The sequence below is a fragment of the Amblyomma maculatum genome, chromosome 8 (assembly GCF_055883805.1).
Source record: "Amblyomma maculatum isolate TAMU_Amacu chromosome 8, ASM5588380v1, whole genome shotgun sequence".
Taxonomy (NCBI): domain Eukaryota; kingdom Metazoa; phylum Arthropoda; class Arachnida; order Ixodida; family Ixodidae; genus Amblyomma; species Amblyomma maculatum.
The window spans coordinates 56,599,580-56,625,098 of NC_139351.1; the positions used below are offsets into that span (position 1 = coordinate 56,599,580).

Here is a 25,519-nt window from a genome sequence, read left to right on the forward strand (position 1 = left end):
TTTAAAAGGACAGCATTGCTATAAGTTTCACCTTGCAGGCTTAATCAGAGCTGGTTGAGTATAGTATGTAAGCAGGTTTGAGATGGATGACTAGGCGGTGAGCAAACCTTTAAAAGGACAGCATTGCTATAAGTTTCACCTTGCAGGCTTAATCAGAGCTGGCTGAGTATAGTATGTAAGCAGTGACTGATCGTGCATAAGCACTACAAAAAATTAATGCACTTCAGACATACAACCTCAAAGTAACACACAATGTCATGAGACTATCATGATGCAGCTAAAAAATTAGGCCATTGCAAACAAAACCTGCCAAACTGAACGTAAAATAGATCACATATGGAAAACAAATGCAAACATAAAACTGAAATTAAATGTACAAAGGGGAAATGGTTTTCTAGAATTAATGGCCTAACTTTGCTCTCTGGTCCACACCCACCGGGCTACGCACACATCTTGAGATAACACCTGGTTCGAGATGGATGACTAGGCGCTGAGCAAACCTTTAAAAGGACAGCATTGCTATAAGGTTCCCCTTGAAGGCATAAGCAGTGACTGGTCGTGCATAAGACCCCCCCCCCCCCCACTACAAGAAATTAATGCACTTCAGGAATACAACCTCAAAGTAGCACAAAATGTCATGAGACCATCATGATGCAGCTAAAAAATTAGGCCATTGCAAACAAAACCTGCCAAACTAAACGTAAAATAGATCACATAGAAAACAAATGCAAACATAAAACTGAAATTAAATGTACAAAGGGGGAATGGTTCTCTAGAATGGCCAAACTTTGTTCTCTGGTCCACACCCAGCGGGCTACGCACACATCTTGAGATAACACCTGGTTCGAGATGGAAGACTAGGCGGTAAGCAAACCTTTAAAAGGACAGCATTGCTATAAGTTTCACCTTGCAGGCTTAATCAGAGCTGGTTGAGTATAGTACGTAAGCAGTGACTGGTCGTGCACAAAAAATTAATGCACTTCAGAAATACAACCTCAAAGTAACACACAATGTCATGAGACCTGTCATGATGCAGCTAAAAAATTTCGCCATTGCAAACAAAACCTGCCAAACTAAAGGTAAAATAGATCACATATGGAAAACAAATGCAAACATAAAACTGAAATTAAATGTACAGAGGGGGAATGGTTCTCTAGAATGGCCAAACTTCGTTCTCTGGTCTGCACCGGGCTAAGCGCACATCTTGAGATAACACCTGGTTCGAGATGGATGACTATGATCAAGCATGTGTGCTCTCTTGCCTACTTTCACCACCGTCAAAGTACTGTCTGCACAACCCGCTGAGAAACCAAGTCAGTAACTGGGAGACCTATATATCGTGACGACCTTGGCATCTGATGGCAATGGAACTTTTTAACTCTTGATCAAAAGTTGCTGTGGCATATGTGAAAACAAGAGAAACACGGGTCACGTCTCATTCAGCACCTGAAAAACAAGAAAAACAAAAAAGTTTATTATGCTTTATTTTCGCAAGGGAACATAAATAGCATATTTTCTAGAAAAAAATATCATCACAAAAACAATGCATGCTATGACAAAGTAACATTAAGCTCTACCAAGAGCTGTTTCAGCACGTAAGCCCTTTACCCTCATTTTTCTTTAACTATCAAACGGCCCTTACCACACTCGCCAGCCAGCATTCAGGTGTCAGCCTTGTTTTATTTTGCCTTTGCCAACTCATACTTCAAGTGGAAATTTATCGAATGATCTCAGCAGCAACAAAGCAGAAAAATTTAATCGATGCTTAAGCTATCATTGAGAGGACAACATTACAGCAATAGAGATCCCTTCAGGGCAAACACGCCAAAAATGCTCCTCACCGGTAGCATGCCTGACGCCTATTCTCGCTCAGTTACCTTTTCCCGACAAAAGTGGTCTGGTTTATGTTTGTAGATTTAAACTCCCAAAGCAAAATTGGCTATGGAGGATGGCAAATTAGGAGGCTCTAGATATTTCGACACCCTTTGATTTTCTAGCATGCATTCATGTTGCACACTAAACAGGCACATCATTCCGTTTCGCCTCAATTGAAACGCAACTACCGTTTTATCTTTTTAGCGAAAGTGTTTGCTTTCTTTGGCAACACTTTGCAATGATGGCTGGATGATATCACAACTCTGTCAAGCAATGATTATTTCATGATGCCGCTGGCTTTTCTTGTAAATAAGACCTCTAATGCTTAGCATATTGATTATTGCATATCTAAATTACCAGTCTGAAAGTAAAAGAAAAATATGGTACCTGCTAAAGTGTTTTGAAACGCAAAGTAGCAATTGAGTAAACAAGTTGCACATCCAGCAATAAATAGAACAGTAAACTAGCATGAGGAAAATCACTGGAAATATAAGAAGCCCGCAGAATCAAATAACTGCAGTATCGAGATCGTTTAACAGGGGGTAATTTACTGACAGCCAAACGCTTTGTACCGTGTGGCCGAAAAATGCAAAGCATCCATGCCCTGTGCCATGACACTACACATTGAAAAGCCCTAGGTAATCAAAATTAAACAGCAGCCCTCCATTACAGTGTCTCTCATAGCTACGTTTTTCTTGTATGTTAAATCTCATGTATCATGCAAAGACAATCAGGCTCATCCCCATAAAGCTTGGTCAACAAAAAGCTGCTCATAAAGTGCACTTATTCTAAACCTTAACTGTAAACTCACATTTTTTAACAGCTTTAATGTTTCAAAACTTTTTGACAAAAACCTCCACTGTAGAGTCATAACAATACAATGGCTAAGGATAGCTTGCTTTGTTTTTGCCTACAAGACTAGAAGTTGATATTGCGAAGTACAAGTATGCTGCAATGGCAAATGGCACTGGTTTTGCCTAATCAAATTATTGTAGCTAGTGATTACAACTAGCATAAGAAACAGACCTGCACATGGATCAGCAGACAGTACTGGTTTCTTCTGTCTTTGAATTCCAGAAAGCCTTTCAGGTGCATGCCTCAACCATGATTTGATGACGTCCTCAACATTGGCCATGTTCCCTTGCGGAAATTCTCCTGCAGCAGCTAAAAATAAGATATTAGAGTGTTGTGTTCAAACTGAATGCAGATACATCAACATACACTGAAGCATTGTTTGCTTATTTGGGCGAAATTTTGTGCAGAGGTGGAATTTAACAGTAATTTTTATTTTATACCAGGTTTAAATGGGGACTTACTAGGTCTTGTCAGGCCTGTTTTGGAAAAATAGGAAAAATTCTCCTGCCTCAACAGGAGGCTTTCTTGCAAAGAAACCATGCACAATCTTCCACATGTATCTGTCTTACCCATAATTGCATTTGATGTTTTCAAGCTTGAAAAATTCAGCTTGTTTTTCCTTCCAACCCAGGAGAACTTTGCTGCCACCTGGTCGCTTACAACATAGGCCAGCATGCGTTTAGCGGCCACGTTCGCATTCTTGCCACCAAGCTGCACAAGCTCGCGTACCTGCAAAAAAATCATGTACTGTTTTAAGATATGCACCTCTAGGTGCACAAGACACATATCATTTTACAAAATACTTTCTTCCTTGCCAAGCTGATTTGCACAAATGTCAAGAGTGCACCACATTTAAAAAATTATGGTAGACACTTAAGCCCTGCCTTTTAACGGTATGATGCAATAGCATAGGCGATGACCCAACACGTAAAGCCCCGACTTAACTAAGCTATATGAATGTGGCTGCATCGTCTAGGTATAGCATGCCTGACTCTGCATCTAAGAGCACTGCAAGGTTGACACTCAATTCACTGTCCTGCCTCAAATCGGCAACCCAAGCCGGTAGCTCCTCCCAACCTTCTAAATCATTTGGCCTCGTTAAGTCGTACAAACCATCAAACAATTAAAGCCCGGCCATGCCAGCTACCATCTGCCAGTGCCATGCCCTTGATTTTTCACTCACAACACCAATACCAGATTTTCTGAGTAACGGGACTTTTAAAGGTACTATGTTAAAATAAAGCCGATGCTCAAATAGCATAATTAAAAGCGTACTACATAGCTCACACAAGAAATAGCACAAAAATAGCCCATTTGCACAAGTATAGAGTTCTGCAGTTTAAAATATTTTGCAATATTAACCATGTATATATTTATTTTAGTTTAGAATTTAGAGTTTACCACTGGAGACAGCCAGCGATGATTGGGTCACACAACTTCAAGACAAATTTTATTACTCAGATACAAAATTTTCTATGCTTCACATGAATATAAATAGCAAAACTGTACTAACAACTCTACAAAGTGAATGACATAGCCTTTAAGTTTTTTCACCCCTTGATATAAAAAAAAAAAGGTGCAGTACATATTTGTACTTGTAACTTTGTAAAAAAACCTCAAATATGGTTCATACTGCAGCTGCTTCAACTTATAGAAAATGAGCATTAAAGCTTGAAATTGCTTCAAAAAGTATTGTGGCAACTCTTAATAAAAAAGGCATAAAAGCGCTTTTCCCTCCAGCTATGCGGCGTGCGCTGAGTTGGGGGTCACGTAAAATGGTGGTGGTGCGCGCCGATGGATGCGCGGTCTCCTCCTCTCATGGCTCTCTCTCAACTTTTTCTTTTTGGTCTGTGCCATTAGAACTGAAGACCAACCATCTGTATCCTTAATGGCTTCTTGTTAGCCCACCTCTCATGTAATATCCCTAGAGGACCTTTAAAATAAAAAATAAATTTCAATATGCCTCCTTTAGAGCTCTCCTGGTTCATTATATGAACACTTACCAGAAGTGCAAATTTTTCTTTATCCAACTGCTCGTTGAACTTGAGCAGATCATCCACCGAAGTGAATGGCTCAGTGATAAGAAGGGACTTGGTGATAACTGCTTGGCTTGGAAGAACTTCACATAGTTTGTTTAACATATCTCCATGCTGCTGCTGTGTAAAGTGCAAGATATTGAGTAGCCGGATAACGTGCTGCTTGAAGTCTGGAAGTAGTGAAAGAGACGCAAGAAAAAATATATAATTGAGAAACGAAAAAAATATTTTGTTGACGAGTAGTCAAGGGTTCGACGAAGGTTCGTCTGGTCAGGCATGGTAGTTGAGTAAAAAGAGTTTCAGTCACTGACCAAGTCAACATGAAAAAAGAAGACGTTTCGGAACCCCTACGGGTTCCTTGATCACAACCTTTTAGTTTGTTGATGCTGCCCTTCTCCTTAACTTAAAAATGCTGGAATGCCTAGCACCATATACCCTGCAGCAAACAATGATGCAAGTGGCAAAATTTAATGGAAAGTTGACAGTAATTTACCATCCTAATACCTAGTAACACTATTATTTTTACTCTTCAATCATAATGTTGTATCTAACCTATGTTACTTAATGCCCATATAGGAGTCTATAAAGCAAGTTTAAAAAAAAGTCTCACTTTATATCTGCACAAACGGTTGTAAATAACCCTTGGTTAAATTATTGTCTACGAAAAGAAGAAGTAAGTTTTTTAGGAGTCAAATGTATTCATAGTTAGATTGCTTTTCAACCGCAAAAATTACTGACCAAGCAAAGAATGTCCCATCAATGACAAAGAAAACATCACATGAAGGAAAGCCACTGTGCTCACATTACCACACACTAGAGAGATAAAGGTAGAAAAGAGAACAGCAAATTCAGGCAAAGAGCACAAAAGCATCCATGAGAAAAAAGAAAAGGAATGTGTCAACTGCCAGCAACCCAGACTTTAGGTCACCAGTACAAAAACGGCAAAGGTACAGAAGAAAAGCAACAACCCAGCTAAGTGCTACATACAAATGCTACCATGCCAGGTAGCCATACAGGGGCCACTGTGCACTTTGAGCTAAACTTAACCCTTCAGGCACGAAAAAAATATCTAAGAGCCATTTTTGGTTCTCCAAGCTTCAAATGATGTGCCCTGAATAAACTGAAAGAAATCATTTTATTTTTTATAGTCATTTGCGATGTCCCTATTCGAGGACAGGTCACCTCAATACAGAAAAAGTAATGCATACTACCAGCAGAAAGTGCGAGAGCGCCCTTAGCAAGTATCGAGCTGAAAAGATGGTTAACGGATTATTGCTCAAATTTTTAATTAAATCAGTCACTTCAGAGTACGCTTATTAAAAGGTCAAAGCAATTACTATGAGCAGGCATGCACAAAAAGATGGCACTTTGAATCCGACACTTCACTGTGCATCCTTCACGACGGCAGCGCTGTGAGTTCAGTGTGTTGACATGTTCCGGCAAGTGGTTGTAGCCATTGTACCTAATGGTAGCGTCAGTATTAAATGCGGTTTAGGCTCCATTGCGACAGGCACTGGGCATTCACTACATGGTCGACCGCGCTATTTCTGAGGTGTCCTACTGCATGCAATTAAGCTGTTTGCGACGTCTGTTTGGAAGGCCGCCATTCCCAAAATAATTTTCTGTGCAAGCTCCTCAGCACTTCCGTCTCATAGGTACTCTATCCAGCTGTTGCACAGCGCAAGATAGAAAGTGAAAAAAATACCTTCACCGCCTACTTTCTAGTTCTTGACCGAATAGGGTACAGCGACATAAGGAAGTTGAGCTTGGAGTGTTTTGAAAAATCCAAAATAGCACTTTTATTGCCTTTTTGCATAGCAGGGAGCACGAAGTAAGAGTCACGCCCAACCCTCAGAAAAAGGAGTGTGCTGGCAGAGGCAGCGTTGAAGTGCCCTGCCCCGTCGGAAGTGCATGCAAAGTTGAATACGCTCGTAACAAGGATGATAGCCATTATTTCACAGTCATGGGCCCTTTCTTCGATAAATAAATGCTAATATTTTGGTCAGCGAAGATTCTTAAGGCCAAAATGACAAAAGCAAGAAGCAATTGCTGTCAGCTCCATAGAACATAGCCGTGTCTATTTTTTCCGTGCTTTTCAAGCACGATTTTTTTTTACTTCGTAAAAGATAGTGCCAGTGCAATCAAGTCGATTTCCCGAATAAGATAAATACCAAACCAGAACAGTTTGTTGGTTACCATAACATTTAAAATGTATCTCTTTGGACAGCTCACAAAGTACAGAAATCTCACCGTGAGGCTTATTTGGATGTGCTGACGAATGGAACAAAGGCTTCTCCATACTAAGCGCTTAACTACTAAGTGGAAACAGTAAATTTTTACCAGAAGTGCAAAGACTAAAATCTGAACTTACCTTCATCAACAGAAAAGCTACTAGAAGCCTTATCTGCAAATGGAAGAAGAACAAGCAGCCGAACCTTAGCATTGAATGTATAAATTTCTTGATAAAATAAAAAACTGAAGCAAAATCTATCACTTCTAACATTTCACAGTGTAACTATGCAAACTGCCAGCATTATGAGTGCATGTTTTTTTTTGACTGAATTGTCCTAACTGTACTAATATGCTCATCTAAGCTTTCAATAAATGGGCAGAAATGCGACTACATTGCAGTGCCTTTTATGCCAAAGTATGCAGTTAAACATGAGTATAACACTAGACTAGCCACGAAAACACCTGCTTTTTCATACATGTTTCCGCTGTCAGGCTTCCCGTCACCACTGCCTTTAGGAACGGACTTCTTTCTTTGCATCATCAGTGCTGTCGGCCATCCCCGCTGCCCGTGCGTTAGGTTTCTGCACTGGATTCTCAGGCTCAAATGTGCAGTGAAGATGGGTGCACAGGCTCACATCTTTTTGTCATATTTTTGCTGCTTTTGAGCATGAACAGTAATAATTATTGCTAGCGTAAAGGGGAAAGCAGTGGAGACCACTGCATCTGCCATATAGATATGGAAACCGTGCTGGAATGCGGTGCATTGGAACGATTGCAGTCCCTCCTTGATATTGCAGATGTTCCTCTCATTTCAATTCACATCGTACAGTGATGAAACTTCCACGTGGTTCGGCTAAATTTCCAGCAACTCAGTACTAGCTAACAGATAGTTGGCACACCAAATTTCTTATATCAAACACTGCAACACCTTCACTATTTGGAGCTCTCAAATAAACATGTTTGAATAGAAGCGGTTATGGGAGATTTAGAAACATATCAAAGAATTTGCTAAATGGAGGTTCATTAAATCCAGGTTTAACTGTAGTTCACTGAAACATAGTGTCCCTCTAGAGCAGTATGATGACACCACAGCATCTGAAAAAGTACTCCAATAAACACTTCTGAAAAATCCTGAAACAGCGGTATTAACTCACCTTTATCTGAAAGATCATGGTCGCCAAGAGATACCAGCTCCAGGCAATCATCTGGACAGTGAAAAAACAACCAGACATTACACCACTGTTTGGCTACACAGCACCAGAAATTCTCCAAATTTTACCCCTATTCGGCACAATGGTGAAGTCTTGACCAAAACAATTTGCACACTCTTTATGTTGGATTCATAATTGTTACCCATAACAATGAAATTGCTACATGCATTTCAAAAGCTGAAATAATTCAAACTTCTTAATGCTTATTGCCCAGGTGCAAATGAAATGCAAGCATGGCCACGAATCATACAAAACTAAGCAAAGCAAAGTAATCTAATATATCCGAACCTTAGCCACACTCTTTTGCCACGTTCACTTTGCTTTGCCACATCGACCTTTTCCATCTGCCTCAGATGAAGAGTGAAAGGACCAATTTTTGAAGTTATCTTAGCTAATAAATCTGTGTAAAACTTTCATCTATGTCTTTCACATTAAGTTCCACAATTATGCAAAAACAATAGGGCCTTGCCAAAGACAAAAAGTTACTTAAGCAAATTAGCCTATCATATCATGATGCTGGTGTAAAAGTTTCACACATAGATACGTCTATTTCTGTTGACGAAACTTACTGATTTGCATAGTATTTGGTATGTAATACGAGGTTTAACACCCCAAGCAATATGAAACATGCAGCATGCTATAGTGGAGTGCTCGGGATTAATATGAGCCACCTGGGGTTCTTCAATAGAGACTTTTAGTATAGCGTATGGACGCTTTCGTACGATAAACGCTAGAAAATTATGGGACGCTATTCCGTGTGTGGCATCGGCGCTTTTAGTTGGCCGTACGAAAGCGCGAACGCAAACTACAGTGGCGACATCTAGGTTTAGAATAAGAAAACATATTCGGGCTTTTTTTTTACTCGCAAGCCAAACCTAGCCAAGTCGCACCGGAGCCAGTTTCTTTGCTGTGGCAGTTTTGTTGTACTCCCTAACGCTGGTATTCCTGCGCTGACGACTTTTACCTTGTATTGCCATCATGGTGCATAACGGCCTCCTTTCAGCCCCGTACCAAGCCCGTACTGCCAAGCATATTTTTACGGATACACGCGTGTAAGCAGTCAAGCCAAGACGATTCACTTCATGGCGTTGCCATACCAACAAAGCAACGCTACTCGTCAGGCTTAAGGACTGCGCTGCCGCGGTGCAAAATAAAAAATAGAGGTAAATATTCGCTAATTATTTGTGCTCAATGCTACACGAGGCAAAGCGAAAACCCCGTGTGCCATTTATAGGCGCCAGCGCGCACAAAAACGTGGTAACGAAGACAAATTCACTCTGAAGCGGGCGGCCTGGACGCCGCCATCTTGTCAACGCTGATCTCCTATCGTACGTGAGGGCTGCGTACGATAAACTCAAGTTTCAGCGTACGCTGGCCTATCGTACGAAAGAGTTCGGTCTCGGCTATCGTATAGCACATGCGCAGTGCATGTCACGATATTTTTGGCGTGCGCTATTCCTTTGCGTGTGTCTGTGTACGCTATACTAAAAGTCTCTAATGTATGCTAACATTGCACAATGCATGGGCACCTTGCATTTCGCCTCCATCCACATGCATCCACTGCAGCCTGGATCACTGTTATGTATCACTGTTATGTATAAGAATCCAGGAGTTAGGTGCCCTAACCTTCAAGCCATCACATCAGGATGCTATGTTTCAAGTGGCAAATTCTTCATGGGCTTAACCCTTCATTCATTAAAAAACAGAAGCCCAGGAAAGTACATACAAGTGGTTTCTGCCATATTTGTGGTTGTTTCATCACCTGGATTAGTACAGAAAGAGTGTGTTCTTTTAGGTGGCTAACTATAATTTACCCGTTTCTGCCCTTATGCGAGTTGGGTAGGACAAATCAAAGGAAATAAACATGACAATGAAAGCAGATTCTCCACTTGCTTACCCTCACTTTGTGTGGAGTTTTGTACAGCACTCTGTGTGGCGCTTTGCACAGCACTTTCAGTCACGGTGCTAGGCACAGTAGAGGACAGACCTGAAAAGAAAACAAAACGAAGGTTGCCTATGATAACTATAACAATGCAGCCGCTTAGCATTTTTCAAGTGAATGATCAATAACCTTGAGGAAAGTCAAGGGGCACTGATGGAGCGTTCGTCACATGCCGCACTTTCACCCTGGGGTAGTCTGATTCTTCATCATCAGACCATGCCTGGGGTGGTTTTCTAATCCTCTTTTGTGGCACTTCAGTGTCACTACTAAGTGTCACTAACAGCCCCTTCACAGATACGTCGAACAGTTGCCAACATGAGTCCGGTGGTGCTGCTTTTCGAACTAACGACACAATCCTGTCCCCTTTTAGATGAAGTGGCCAAGCACACTGCCTGTCACTGATCCATGAAGACAGAACAACCTCCACTTGGTCGTGGTGCAAAAATTCAACAATGGCATATGCCATCTGAAAAATGAGAAAAAAATAAAAGATAAATCTCACACCCACATAAACAGAAGGACAACTGAGACTGCTTTTGAAATTGTTAAAACATGCACTAACTAATATTTGTGTCAAAGAAACAGGCAATAACAGAGGTGAAATATGGTTGAGTGGCATGTCAGTTGGCCGTGTGTAGCTCCGGCACCACTAAAAACTTGTCACCCATTGGCAGTTTAACCATCTTTTGCAACCTATGCAGGTGCCATATCTTTGGTGATGAGGGGGACGATACAAGACAGATGCCAATCCTGGAGGAATTGAAGGGCATGGTGTACAAGTCCTCTTTAACTAAGAATTCATAGCCAATAATGCACAGCTCATTTGAGTCTTATCAGGTGCGCTATGTTTTTGGCTACAATGACATGGCCATCTTGCAGAAAGCAGCTGTCTTTGTCATTTAGAGAGATCGTGAAGTTTTCAAATTTCACCGTTCTGTACTCAGGAGGGGAGCACTCTGGCAACAGCAGACCTTGCGTGTGCTGATGGAGCGGAAGAGGTGTTTCACTCAATGGCTCCCAGTTGCATGGCTTGAGATCTGCCTCAGCCATCCTATTCTGCAACTGCTCTAGTGGCTTCCCATGTTTGCGAAGGCATTTCTTAATGGCCTGCACGTTGTTCTCAGATGGAAATGCACTGAAGGAGTCCAGCTCACCATGTCTTTCAACATCAGAAGACAGATGTATTAAGCAATGTACATTGAAGGAAATATGTTCTTCTCCATACAGATCACCAAAATCTGAAACAAAGCACCTCAGAAGCTTACCAGCATATGCAGCATGCTGACGACAGAGAACCTTGTTAGCAAGGATGGAAAGGGAAGCATGAAGAAAGAGAAAATGCTGGTACAAGTTGTCTGACAAACAAAGCTTCAGGATGACTGGGCCAGTGTAGAAGAGAAAAAGCCTGAATTCAGAAGCCTTCCAACGCTCTAGATCTTCAAGCCCTCGTGATTTGCGAGGAAATTCTCGAGGTATGAAGCTATGCAACTGACTGCTCTGCTCCCTGAAATTTTGACGATTAAGTGGTCCAAAACGTACTCCTAACGGTCCAGAAACCCACAAAGAAAGAAGCTTTTTCATGACACCAAGAAGCACAAGGTGCATATAGTCCAAGGGTATGTCATCGACACAGTTGATTGGGAGGTCCAAAAGAATTGACTTTCCCTTATGATGCTCACTGATGCTCACAGTGCATTTGGGGCAGCCACTGTAGCCACCATGCCCTTTTGTAGCCATTATAAAGGCTCGTGCAGGAGCATCACACACAATAGCCTTCACGGTCACATGTAAAATTTTGCCATTGACAATGAGGCCTTCAGAGAGCAAGGTCTGCAGCTCAGAAACAAATGGCTTCAGAAAATCACTGGAAGAGTCTGGCTTTAAATGCCCTGCAAATGCACCAACAAGAAATGGTGTTTCATCACCACAGCCATGAGCAAGGCACTGAATAGGCCAGAGCTGCATCCTTGAACTTTTTGACAGTGGAAGACCATCAACATTGAATGTTAAAGTAATCATGGCGGGCGGATTTTCTACTTGGCGCAGCAAACGAAGCAGTCCATCTGCTAAACCAAAGTGGCAGTAGTGGCCTGGTGCTAATGGGGTAACCGCACACTGTTCCCGTGGTTTGCGAGGAGTACGCAGAAGCGTGCGACCATCTTTCGGGAGGTCCGACATAGCAGGATGACCTCTCAATATCTTCAATAGAGCTGTCAGCGCACGCCTTTCGATTCCGTGCTTAACTGCCCATTCCCGCAGATAATTTCGGAAATATTGTTCATCTCGAACATCACATTGCGGCGTCGCTGCTCCACTGTCACCGTCTTCGGCACAAGGACAAAACTCTAAATTCTGCATGGGCTCATTGCACCGTGAGCGATGCTAACTTGCGCTCAAAGCAGCTGAGATAACCAAGTTGCCATCACTACTATAACCTTCTATAGAACGTCCAGCAACCAGCACAGTAGGCCCAGTCCCCAACTCGCGAGAGGTTTGTCCTCTCGGTGTGCATTTACTTGCGCAGTCAAGCAGCATCAATGATTCTTCGCCTCCCGGGTGGCCTTTTCACATACGCGAGCATCACTTCGTTGCTGCATAGCCATAATGAGTATGCAACCGGATAAATAAAACTAGCTGAACAACCAATTAATGCCACGTGTATAAAAAGCAACTACACGATTCCGCCATAACAGTACGTCCCGTTTTCATACAACGAACCTAAATCGGCTGAAGATTGAAACAATGGCGGGCAATTCTTACCACAAACGAACTCACGTTTTGTACTGCACGCCGGCTGGTTGCAACAAGTTGGCTCCAGCTAGCTTAACGTACGAAACCTGCAAAGAAAAGAAATACCCAAAAGTACGCACTAGGGCTACGCCACAGAACGAAAAAATCGGTCTTACCGCTCTCAGGAGTCACGCAAGTGACGTTCGACAGCAACGACTTTCGAAGAAGCGAGACAGCAATACGAGCGCCGCGCGCGCGCTCGAGCATCGGATGGATCGGCTAGCAGTGGCTGTTGTTGGCTGTAGCAGAGGGCCACCGTACGGAGATGGACGTGTATTAACTCTAGACAGATATATAGAGCAGAAAACATATGGTACCTTCAAATGCAAAAAATACTTATTTTTGACGCATGTAACATTCTACTTTTTAACGAAAACACATATGAGTGCATTTCAAAAATGTCAATCGTGCAGAAACGTACAACGGACGTCCAGAGTATTATAACACCACGGACTGTTCATGCATCCAAAATAGTGAATCCGCTGGACTTTCGTTGGTTTGAAGTTGCTGGACATCCAAAAACAAATATCCGCAGGACCTCCGATGGCTTACTACCGGTGGGCTTTGTTAATGTCCGGAAAAAGACGTTCAGTGTACGCCCAGTGGACGTCCCAGTGCGGTCGCGGACGTTCGGATCTAAATCGGATGTCCGACGGTCATTTGTGGTCCAATGGGGACCGACGGCGCACGCGTCCAGAGTGAGAAGGCGCCGCAAACTCGCCACAGCGGCTGTATGATTACTTGAAAAAAAAAAAAAAAAATTTGCAGCCTAAAGGCAGGCTGTAATCCGGCAGCTATCAGCAGCGGCGAGCAGGCTCCCGCTGTCATTGTGGCGAAAATCGTCTACTGCGGTGCTCACTCGGCACGCCAAACTAGCCACTGGTGGCGCTGAACGCCAGTAGAGACTCCTGGCGGGCAAACGGTACTTATAGGTGGCGCCACTGCATGCTGAATAGCCTGTAGTGGCGCCACCTATAGGTATCGTTTGAGTAGCAGGAGGGAGTTACTAGTTGAGTTTGCAGAGCGTAATAAGTTAAGAATCAGAAAAACCTTCTTCAGCAAACGGAAGAACCGGAAATGTACAGGGAAAAGTTCTAACGGGAGACTAAAAATGAAATTGACTTCATACTGTGTTCAACCCCCGCCATTATGCAAGATGTAGAGGTAATCGGGAAAGGGCAATGCAGTGACCACAGGATGGTGAGGTCCCGAATTACCCTAAATCTGAAGACGGAACGCAACAGATTAGTAAGAAAGAAACCCATCGACGAATTACCGGTGCGGGGGGAGGGCCGCAGAGTTAGGATCTCGCTACAGAATAGATATTCAGCTGTAACCGAGGATGGCAACATTACCCTAGAAGCAATGAACAATAATTTCAGAGATATCATTACTGAGTGCGCTGCAGAAGTAGGCGATAGGATAGATACCGGTAAGCTGTCTAAGGAGACGAAAACATTGATTAAGAAACGCCAGTGTATGAAAGCTTCCGATCTAACAGACCAGATAGAATTGGCCGAGTTATCAAAGCTAATCAAAAAGCGCAAGATAGCCGATATAAGGAAATATAACATGGTTAGAAAATTGAGCATGCTGTAAAGAACGGGGGAAGCCTTAAAGCGGTAAAGAAGAAATTGGGCATAGGCAAAAACCAGATGTATGCGCTAAGGGACAAGGCGGGCAACGGCATCACAAATATGGACTTGATAGTCAAAGTCAAAGTTGATAGTTGACAGTCAAAGTTGCCGAGGAGTTCTATACATACCTCTACAGTAGCCAAAGTAGTCAGGACCTTAATGAGTTTGGCGGTAGGGAAAAACAGTCAGACGTCCCAACAGTGACGAAGGACGAGGTCAAGAAAGCATTAGCAACTATGAAAAGGGGGAAAGCAGATGGAGAGAATCATGACTATAGACTTGTTGAAGGACAGGGGGGGGGGGGGGGGAGGGGGATATGGAGCAAGAAAAACGCCACCCTGTACACGCAGTGCCTGGTGTCATCGACGGTACCGGAACCATGGAAGAATGCAAACATTATCCTCATTCATAGGAAAGGGGACTCTAAGGAACATATTACAGACCAATCAGCTTACTGTCTGCTACGTATAAGGTATTTACTAAGGTAATTGCTAATAAAATCAGGACAACCTTTCACTGCAACCAAGCGAAGCATCAAGCAGGTTTTCGGAAACGGTACTCTACTATCGATAATATCCATACCATCAATCAGGTGATAGAAAAATGCTCGGAATATAACCAGCCCTTATACATACCATTCATTGATTACGAAAAAGCATTTGACTCAGTTGAAACCTCGGCGGTGATGCCGGCATTGCGAAATCAGGGGGTAGACGAGCCGTGCGTGAAAGTGCTGGAAGATATATATAGTGGCTGCACAGCAACCATAGTTCTGCATAAAGAAAGTAACAAAATTCCCATAAAGAAAGGTGTTAGTCAATGAGACACGATCTCCCCAGCACTATTCACAGCTTGTTTAGAGGAAGTATTCAGAGACTTGGAATGGGAGCAGTTAGGAATAAGTGTAGATGGAGAATACCTCAGTAATCTGCGATTTGCTATGACATTGCCTTGCTAAGTAACTCGGGGGATGAACTGCAAATAACGATTGATGACCTAGACAGGAAAAGTAGAAAGGTAGGCTTGAAAATCAATATGCAGAAAACTAAGGTAATGTTCAACAGCCTCGGGAAGGAACAGCAGTTTACGTCAGGTAGCGAAGCACAGGAAGTAGTAGGCGAATATGTCTACTTAAGACAGGTGGTAACCGCAGATCCGGACCATGAAAAGGAAATAACGAGAAGAATAAGATTGGGATGGAGCGCTATTGGCAAGCACTCGCAGATTATGACTAGCAGCTTACCGGTATCGCTCAACAGGAAAGTATACAGCAGTTGCATCTTACCTGTACTCACCTAAGGGGCTGAAACGTGGAGGCTAACCAAGAGAGTTCTACTTAAGTTGAGGACAACGCAGAGGGCTATGGAACGAAAAATGGTAGGGGTAACATTAAGAGATAGGAAGCGTGCAGATTTGGTCAGAGAAATAACTCAAGTCACTGATATTCTAGTGGAAATCAAGTAGAAAAAATGGGCATGGGCAGGACATGTAGTGTGAAGGAAGGATAACCGATGGTCGCTTAGGGTAATAAACTGGATTCCAAGGGAAGGAAAGCGTAGCAGGGGGCGGCAGAAAGTTAGGTGGGCGGATGAGGTTAAGAAGTTCGCAGGGGTCAAGTGGATGTAGCTAGAACAGAACCAGGTTAATTGGAGAAATATGGGAGAGGCCTTCGCCCTGCAATGGGTATAGTCAGGCTGAGGATGATGATGATGATTATAGGTGGTGCCACTGCATGCCCAGAGATATCAGAAAAAGACAGGCGTTTGTAAAACTGTGTGTACAACAGAACTCATCACAAGTGTGTTGCGTTCTACCGGCCATAGGCCGGCAGCTACGCGATGATAACCAGGCAGGTTCGCAGAGCGAACAGACCACGCTTTATTTCCGGCTCGGAAATATACAGAGAAGAAAATAAACAGAAATAAGGAAAGGGGGACCATCGACGCATGCGCTGGTTATCTGCAGCATTGTTGTGCAGCATTTCCTTCCCCCTAATAGCCGTAGTGCTCCACTGGCTCTCTGGTTCCTGTAGACCGGCGTAGCTCAGGAAATGGCACTTCGGTAAAGTCGTGAACCTCGTCTGTCGGGGCCCTAAGGTCGTAGGAGGCGATGCTACAGGACTTGATACTTATCTGCTTCCGTCAGTGTCTGATGAGCGTTTTCGGATGTGGTCGACATGACGTCGAACGACTCCGTCGTCAGTAGCCACAGTGACTAGGCGGGCACCATTCGTCGATTTCACTTTGCCTGGTGTCCACTTTTCTCCTACGCCGTAGTTGCGCACATAGACGGCACCTCCCGGCGTGAAATACCAACTGGCGGAATCAGTCTCTGGATGCTTGAGCATTTCGTAGTTCCTGGGAGGAAAACACATATCTAATTGTGTACGCAAACGGTATCCCAGAAGCAATTCGGACGGAGTAGAGCCTAAAACTAGTGGCGAATTTCTGTAGTTACAAACAATTCTCACCGGAGCAGTTGTCAACTCCACGTCTGGCATTTTCTTCAAGCCCTTCTTGACTGTTCTTACGGGCCGTTCTGCAAGAACATTGCTCTGGGGGTGATAAGGCGGGGTACGAATATGCTCGATTCCAATTTTCCGTGGGAATACCGCAAACTCTAACCTAGTAAAGCGTGTACCGTTGTCGGTAACTATGGCGTAGGGCAATCCAAACCTGCTAAACAAGGTTCTCATGCAATCGGCAGTGGTTTTAGCGGGTTCTCGAGATACTGGAATGGCTTCTATCCAATTGCTGTGTGCATCGACAATTACCAACAACATCTTGTTTGCAATAGGCCCTGCATAGTCGGCATGCAGCCGTGACCACTTCTCTCTCGAAATCGGCCAGCTGGCAGGATTCCTAGATGGCATGGGCGAAGCCTGCACACAGCTTCGACAATCCGAGACCAATCTACAAATATCTTGACCTAAACCGGACCACCAAAACTTAGCCCTCGCTTTTGTCTTAATGGTAGACGCACCCTGATGAGACTCGTGTAGCATCTTCAACAGTTTCTCACGCGCCGCACTTGGTATCGCCACACGATGCCCCAGTACAACAGCCCCTTCTCCACAGACAACTCATGTCTCCTTTTCAGGAATTCCGCCACTTCCCTGCTGTCACTTCCTACGATGGAGGGCCATCCGTTAGTCACGTAACTGCATATCTCTTGCAAAAACCCGTCAGCTGCTGCGAGCGCTTGAATTTCTTGGTGGGAAACCACTGGTTTGTCCCATTCGTCGATTATAAGCACCATTTCCGACAGACCTTCTGTTTCTGCTGGCGGCTCCTGCAGCGATTGAGGCAAACGGCTTAGAGCGTCAGAAATTAGCATCTGTTTGCCAGGTTTACAAATGAGCTTGTACTTATATGCCCCTAGTAAAAGCGCCCAGCGCTGAATTCGGGCGGCAGCCATGACAGAAGTTTGACGATCCTGTCGGAGTAGACCTAACAAGGGGCGGTGGTCGTCACAAGCGTGAAATCACGTGCCAACAGGTAATCGCGATACCGTGTCACGCCAAACACTAGGGCTAAAGCCTCTCGCTCAATTTGGGAGTAGTTTCTCTCAACTAAGGTGAGCGTCCATTATCGGAAGCCAATTGGCCTGTCTTCACCATTTATTCGGTATAAAAGGGCAGCACCAACTCCGTAAGGTGAAACATCGCATTACAACATCAACTCCAGCTGCGGATTAAAGTACGCTAGCACTGGGGCTGAACACAAAGCATCCTTGGCTTTCTTAAAGGCCGCGTCTTCTTTTTCATGTCAAACCCATTTTGCACCATTTCAAGCAGGCTGTACAGGGGTGCAAGCTAGTGGAAAGATTCAGTAAAAACGTGTTGTAAAATGTAACCATTCCCACAGAGGATCGCAACTCGACAACATTTCGCGGTACAGGGACAAGCTTGATTGCATCCACGTGCTTCTCGAGTGGGTGTAGTCCTTCAGCATCAACACGATGGCCAAGATACGTCACTGATTGTTCACCAAACTTGCACTTGTCGGAACGAAGTTTGATACCTTCTCGCGGAAACGCTGTAGCACCGCTTGCAGGTTTGCGTTATCAGCATCGCTGCTCTCGGCTACCAGGACATCGTCTAGATAAGCCTGAGTCTCTTTTAGTCCTTGCAGCACCGATTCAATCTTTCGTTGGAATATCGCTGGTGCTGATGCGATGCCAAATGGTAACCTGTTGTAGCAAGAGCCCCTTGTGTGTGTTTATCACTGCTAATTTCCGCGAGTCTTCATATAGCTGAACCTGATTGTAAGCATCGCGAAGGTCTAAAGTACTGAATTTTCTTCCTCCACATAGATTTGCAAAAAAAGTCGTCTATGACAGGCAAGGGGTACTGCTCAACCTCGCACACAGGGTTTAGTGTAATCTTGAAGTCCCCGCAAATGCGCACTGTTCCGTCCTTCTTCAAGACTGGCACGATGGGCGTTGCCCATTCAGAATGAGGAACCGGTGATATTATGCCAGCCGAGACTAATCTGTCAAGCTCTTTAGACACTTTATCACGAAGTGCAAAAGGAATTTTCCTTGCCTTAAAGAACTTGGGTTTTGCTCCGGCCTTGATGTGCAGTCGGGCTGGCGGACCTTTCATGAGACCAGCGCCTTCAGTGAACAGGTCGCAGTTTTTCTGGAGCAGCATCGGCACGTCCTCCCTGGCTTGCTTTGATACGGAAGGCTTCACATACATGGTCAGCACCTGAATGCGTTCGTCTGTCAGTTTTTTCAGCATGTCCCGACCGCAAAGACTGGGGCCATTGCAGTCTAAAACCGTCAGACAGCATTGTACTGTGGTACCTTCATAGGAAACTGGCATGGTCAGTGTACCGAGGAGTGGCAACTTTCCGAGATAGCATGAAAGCTGTACTTCCGACTTTTGCAGCTGCGGCCATTGATGGGAGTGCACTTGGTAAATGCTTTTGGGAATGACGCAAACAGGGGAGCCGGTATCAATATCCATCATTATTTCGATGCCATTCCATGCAAACGATTTTCTGATGGGGGGTACAAGAGAGCGCGTGGTGGTCAAGGACCAGATTTGGGACGCGCTACTATCACTCTCTTCGGTTTCTGGCGTCTGTGCTGTTGGTGCTAGCGTCCTGCTTGTCTCATTTGCCGCACACATTCGCGCTAAATGCCCTGGCCGTGCACACTTAAAACATTTGCGCTTGATTAGTCGACAAGCCTTTGTATTATGACCATGTTTACCGCAACATTTGCATTGTTGCACGCCCTGTGATTTCGTGCGCGATTCGTATTGACCAGAGAGCTTTAGCAATCTCGCTTGTTCTTGGTCAGTAACAATCCTTGCGACTCGCGTTCAGCGTTCTCTGCGGCGAGGGCAAGAGCCTCGGCTTCTTCGAGATTCAGATTTTTCTTCGCTAACAGCTGCTTCTGCAGATTCTTGGATCTGACCGCTGGTTGGTCCCATTCGTCGATTATAAGCACCATTTCCGACAGATCCTCTGTTTCCGCTTGCGGCTCCTAATGCTGCTGACAACAATGCTGCAGATAACAGCGCATGCGTAGCTAGTCCCTCTTTCCTTCTTCCCCTCCTTTCTTTCCTTCTCTATATATTTCCGAGCCGGAAATAAAGCGTCGTCTTTTCGCTCTGTGAATCTGCCTGGTTTTCATCGCGTAGCTGCCGGCCTTTGGCCGGTAGAACGCAACAATCTCCTTGCAACATCGGACTTTCCGGTCGCTTCCCGATACATCCTCAACTGAGCGTCCTTTTGGCTTTAGCCCAGCCGCTTCATTCGTCCTGGAGCTACTAGGAATCGCCCTTTGTTCATCCCCAGTAACATGTGGGACGCCTTCCAACCAGGGGGGCTCATCTTCCGGCGCCATATCATTAATGCTATTGTGACTGGCCATAGGGTTTTCTTGGCAGGAAATACTGGAGTGGGTTGCCATTACCTTACCTAGTGAACCACATTTTGTCAGAACTCTCTGCCGTGACATGTCTATCTTGAAAGGCCCTACACAGCAGAGCTCACGACTTCATCGAGTTTCGCAAGCCCCTCCGCCACGACAAGGCAGTGATCCATGAAGGGGTAAAGAACCCTAGGTGGTCGAAATTTCCGGAGTCCTCCACTACGGCGTCTCTCATTGCCTGAGTCGCTTTGAGACGTTAAACCCCACAAACAACTATAGCCTACGAACGTTTTATTATCGCAGTTGTGTGGTTAGTCCCACTGAGGAGTTCGATGACACGAAGAAAGCAATACCATGCTTTTGAAACGAAGAAAAACTCATTTTGTAAAGCCATGCTGAGCGAGGAAATCAAACACTTTTTATTCGCATGAAACCGAAACTGACCTCAAGAGATGCACAGGAAGCTGGATAGAGAAGTGATCTCAGGTGACCACTTTAGCAGTAGCAACGGCGCTCAGTTCGAACTGCAAACACCATGTAAATCATCTTGTCTCGCAGCTTGGTGCAAGGGTAAGGCTAACTCTACGTTCATTTTTAAGAGCAACGGAGAGAAATATAGTTCACGACAAATTAATTAGATGAAGCAGTTAGAATCTGACGCCATTGCTACTGCATCAGGTCATCACTCCCCACTGGGACTAACAACTCAAGTGCGATAATTAAAAAGTTATTGGTTTACCTAATTAATAATTAGAAGAGTTATGCAGCATATTGTCTGCCACGCAAGAGTGCTCCTGTAAATATTTTTCTCTATTTTGCGCTCAATAATTGTTCGAATTACAGTGTTCCCTTAAACACCCTATATGTGAACTGTACGACACCAGCAGCAATCGTTGCAGCATGTGGAACAGGTTCTGGCACTTTTTCAAGGCTGCCTTTGTTGATGCACATTGAAATATTTTGAACTAGTCCCCTAACATATGCCAATCAAAGCCAGCCATTAGGCTGGTTTCAGTGCGTGGCACCAACATGGCCTAGGAAACGAGTCACACTAAAGCACACCCAATGTTTTCCTCATCACCCAGATTCAGTGCCCCAGCTCTTGTCAGCAGGTGCTAAAGGCCGCACAGCCAACATATCTCCATGAGCAGAAATTGATTGGAAGCGATCAGTGAAGTGCCGCTTGCAAGGTTGCAGCGCAGAGTTTGAGATGTAAAAGCCAGCGGAAGTTGACAAGTTTTTTTTTCTCACATTTACACAGCATCTAAAGTAATAACCGTAGTCAATGTAGCCAATAATTAAGAATATTCGGGTTTAGTATATTGGAACTCTACTTTAGGTGGCTTGCAGAGAAGTCATAGGACTTGGTGTCAGTCGAAAAGGTTGGGCCAAGATAAGACTTCACTTGTCTAACCATTTTAATGCACTTGATCCCATGCCCAGAGTGGAAGCTAGATGTAGATCACCATTATTGAGTGTGACATAAGGAACCGACAACGAAATATCTAGGTCCATTTTTTCCTGCTCATAACAGTGCCGATTTAAGACCTACAGAACTGGAGATATGCCCGAGAGAGGTGCGGAAAATTAAATTCTCCAAAGCATTGCCAGACTGCAACAACAAACTGAGTACACAGAAAAGCCACAAGTTACCACTTCTGAAATGATTTTGCTCCTCCATCCAGTGCTGCAAGGGCTTCTTGCTAGTGGAGGCTCTCTTCTTCATAGCAGGCAAGAAAGCAATGAGTGTGGCATCTGCTGAACATACATGACATGAGATTTTCTAGACTGAGATAACTTCGACTTCATAGCCCGCAGAAGCCCCAAACTCCACAAGAACAGCACTACGATAAATTCTATTAAGGCTTTGTACCTTACCTCTTCTAGTTCTGCCTTCACAAATACCCCACTAAAGAGCCCTAATAAAAAAAAAAACTAGTTTTAGCCTTACAGAACTGTTTGAGTCTCAAATCAAAATAAATGAAAAAAGAATAGCAATGGGATGCTCAGTACAATGACTGCTCTATGCAAGTAATCACAATGACACACAGCACAAAAAAAGAAAAGAAGTAGTAAAGTTTATTTCAGCGTCGAGTGAAAAAGGCACACAGCATGCAAATGAAAGCAGCTTCATACAAACAATGGCAGGCCAGAGAATCGCAGAACGCAAAGTCCGAGATGGAAGGTTGCGAAGCTTATAACTTGGGCCAAGCCCAGACTAGGAAAGGAATGCTATATGCTGCATGCAGCAGCCGCAAGAAACCTGCCAACGTTAGTTGAGGCCAGCCCCTATACGTCACAGAAAACATTCAATATCTGCATCTGTTCCATCTGCAGATGACATCAAAGCAATGGCCTGGAACTGAGCAATTAATTTATCGCAGCTATTGCCTGCAATAAAAGTTGCATACCGCAGTTCATCAGTGTGGACAAACTCTGCCAAAAATTGTGCGCAACTTCGAAACATATTTCACCTTAAGTTCAAGTGAAATTCCATCAGCAACTTATCAGAATTTAACCATTTCAACATTCTTTGGATGCAAATACATCCCTCATTCCTGTAGCGCTCTATCAGTACCTGCTAAAGTCCAAGATACTGAAAGCTTGGGCTGGAATAATCCTAAAATTGGTGCAGAAAGACAAATACAAAACTTGACATGGCACAGTGGAGGGTACATCATGAATACTGCCAATGTACAAAACATGTTAACCAATCACATTTCTCTTTACAGATTCCGTTGATATTACCTGATTGCTTACTTGGAAAATGAGCTCCATCATAAGATATGAAGAGGCTTAAATATATTTCCTGTCCAAAACTTGTACATGGAATGTTGGACAGGGTCTCACCCTTTGCTCATATGTTGAAAATTGTGGCAAAAGCCCTTATACAAAACTAACAACCATATAATTCAACAGTGCACCTACTTGTTTCTCAGCAAAATGAAAAAATATGTATTTGCTTCGTCAGCTAGCCTGCTTACGCGGCAATTAAGGCCTTGTGTGTCGGAAGCCCTGACAATGAAATGAACACTTACAAAGACGTTTAACAAGAGTACAGAGGTAACAAACAGCAAAAAATTTAAAAATAATCAAAATTGGGCATCAGTAAAAGTGTAAATTATTAGTTTTTCAGAAATAAAAAAATATGGGAAACAAAATTCACATCAATAAGTCACAGTACAAACACAAGACAAATGATTACAATACAGAATTATGTACAGTATGCACATGCACCTTAAGACAAGAGTAAATAAAGCGGGCATGTAAATAGTAAACCCTGTATGTTCACCAATTTCAGGGATCAACATTAGGATAGAGCAATGATTTTCCTTCAACCCCCAATCAAGAGTACTTGAAAGTAAATTAATGGAGAGCATTGCCAATTTATTGCATTATGCAGCCACGACAACAATGCTCTCAGTAGTTACAAAGCAAATTCTATCAAATTCCTTTTGTGACAACAGTTAACTGATTTCAATTATTCTATGCTTTAGGCTGCATAAATGCTTTTAATGGCAATTTCACGCCAGTCATGAGCCATCATAAATGTTAAAGAATGTGACTCTATAAATGTAGAAATGGCCACAAATGAAGGGTAGTAGGACAAATTAACAAACATTCCAAAAATTAAACTTGGCATGCAGGAAGCAAGTAGCCGGAGTTAAAGGGCTAATACGATGGAAATAATACCAAGCTGAAATGGCAGCAGGAATTTCAGGCAATTTCATTTTTCTTCCTGTGAGAATGTTAGGCAACCCAGATATTCAGTACGCACTCTACTAGAGGCAACATACTTATGTCTTATGAAATAACAGTATTGGCTTAGTAATGACTTTAGCTCACTAGTCAAAAAGCAAATATGCTGTCGAGGTAATAAGCATGCTTTGTAGTCCAACAAACCATTCAGCTACAGTAGCATTGTCCATTGTCACTTATACTTGATCTATTAACAAGGCTGAATTGCTGGTCAGGAATCTGCCCCAAGAATGATGATCGGAAGCCTGCTGTAATGCATTGTCACATATACTTAATCTTATATCCAAAGCGAATTGATGGTCAGATATTTATCTTAATAATGACAATCACAAGCCTCAAAAAGGAGAGTAATCTAAAAACGAATGAAGAAGCAAGCCAACAGCTCTATTGTTAATGTGTTTGTTCTCTTTCTAAACACTCTACATGTATTATGTCAACTGCAACATCGCTTCATGTCTGATAAAGCGAAATTTGTCAGTCAATAGCAAATTGAAGCGTTTTTCACAGCACCACAAATTCAATACCTCTCAAGTTCGAGCCACCTAGTGTCACCAGTTCTAAGTACATTGAGCCACCTCATTTAAAAATTAGTCCCTGCAAGGCAAGAACAATCAGCTGTAATGCCGCATCACAGAGAAGATGGTCAGAGCAGCATTCAGTTTGAACAAGGCCACATGGAGCTGAGTTCACACCAGCATCAGAGTACAGCACACTGGATTCAAAAGGCATCTGTGGATGAAGCAAAAATATTACTGCTCCTGCGGCTGGTCCTGTTGCTTCTGTCCGGGAATGTAGTCCCTAGCCATGAGACAGGCAAAGACGGTCATGACCATCTTGTGTTTCCCCTCAGCAATGTCCTCTGGCAGAGCATAGATGCGGGCCCCCAGCTTTCGGGCCATCGAGATTGCATACTTAGCATTAGCCAGGCGCTCCTCCTGCAGACAAGGCAAGGCATCGTACATATTATTCTTGTTCATTTTTAATAAGAAGCGTGCAAAATATGATGGCTCATCAGAATGATCAGCCAGATAATGCCCTAAAAAACAGGAGATTGCTATTTCCAAACTTTCACTTATATATTATCCAGGCATGTCATAGAGGAGCATCTTATTTATGTCTGCACTCTGTCTCATGCATGCTTGCAAGTAAGTATAGTTTATTCCCAACAGTCTGCTTTCTAGGTGTTCCACAAAGATCCTGGGTGAATTAAAGGTTAGACTAGTTCTGTATCTCAGTTGTCAGTGCTGATGGGATATAACAAAGTCATTTCTCATGAATGTTGCTAGCAGTGCAGTG

At 43.5% G+C, this 25,519-nt stretch overlaps 2 protein-coding genes and 1 pseudogene across 3 annotated transcripts in view; all 3 read right to left on the reverse strand.

Annotated features, from left to right (window-relative positions):
* Positions 1–416: 416 nt before the first annotated feature.
* On the reverse strand, positions 417–13,110 carry LOC146181199 (uncharacterized). Of its 2 annotated transcripts, XM_084576289.1 has the most exons (9): positions 11,931–12,329; positions 10,281–10,617; positions 10,107–10,196; positions 8,153–8,203; positions 7,138–7,170; positions 4,734–4,936; positions 3,300–3,459; positions 2,902–3,039; positions 417–1,446 (listed from the first exon to the last, which is right to left on the reverse strand). In XM_084576289.1, exons 1-9 carry the CDS (start codon positions 12,327–12,329, stop codon positions 1,436–1,438), a joined length of 1,422 nt encoding a protein of 473 aa, XP_084432415.1. In that variant the 3' UTR covers positions 417–1,435. The 2 variants fall into 2 exon arrangements, 1 of the variants encoding a protein (XP_084432415.1); XR_014700183.1 differs by lacking the exons at positions 417–1,446; positions 2,902–3,039; positions 3,300–3,459; ... (2 more) ...; positions 10,281–10,617; positions 11,931–12,329 and adding exons at positions 12,927–12,988; positions 13,058–13,110 and having other exon boundaries at positions 8,176–8,203.
* A 3,459-nt stretch (positions 13,111–16,569) lies between these two features.
* LOC146181200 (uncharacterized) lies at positions 16,570–19,785 on the reverse strand (annotated as a pseudogene).
* Positions 19,786–22,521: 2,736 nt separating this feature from the next.
* Positions 22,522–25,519, reverse strand: part of Fim (plastin-2 fimbrin) — a 43,869-nt gene continuing 40,871 nt past the window's right edge. Inside the window, exon 5 of the mRNA XM_084576290.1 lies at positions 22,522–25,158. Within this exon, the coding sequence (XP_084432416.1) occupies positions 24,973–25,158 (186 nt within the window). The 3' untranslated portion in view covers positions 22,522–24,972. The remainder of the gene's footprint in view (positions 25,159–25,519) is intronic.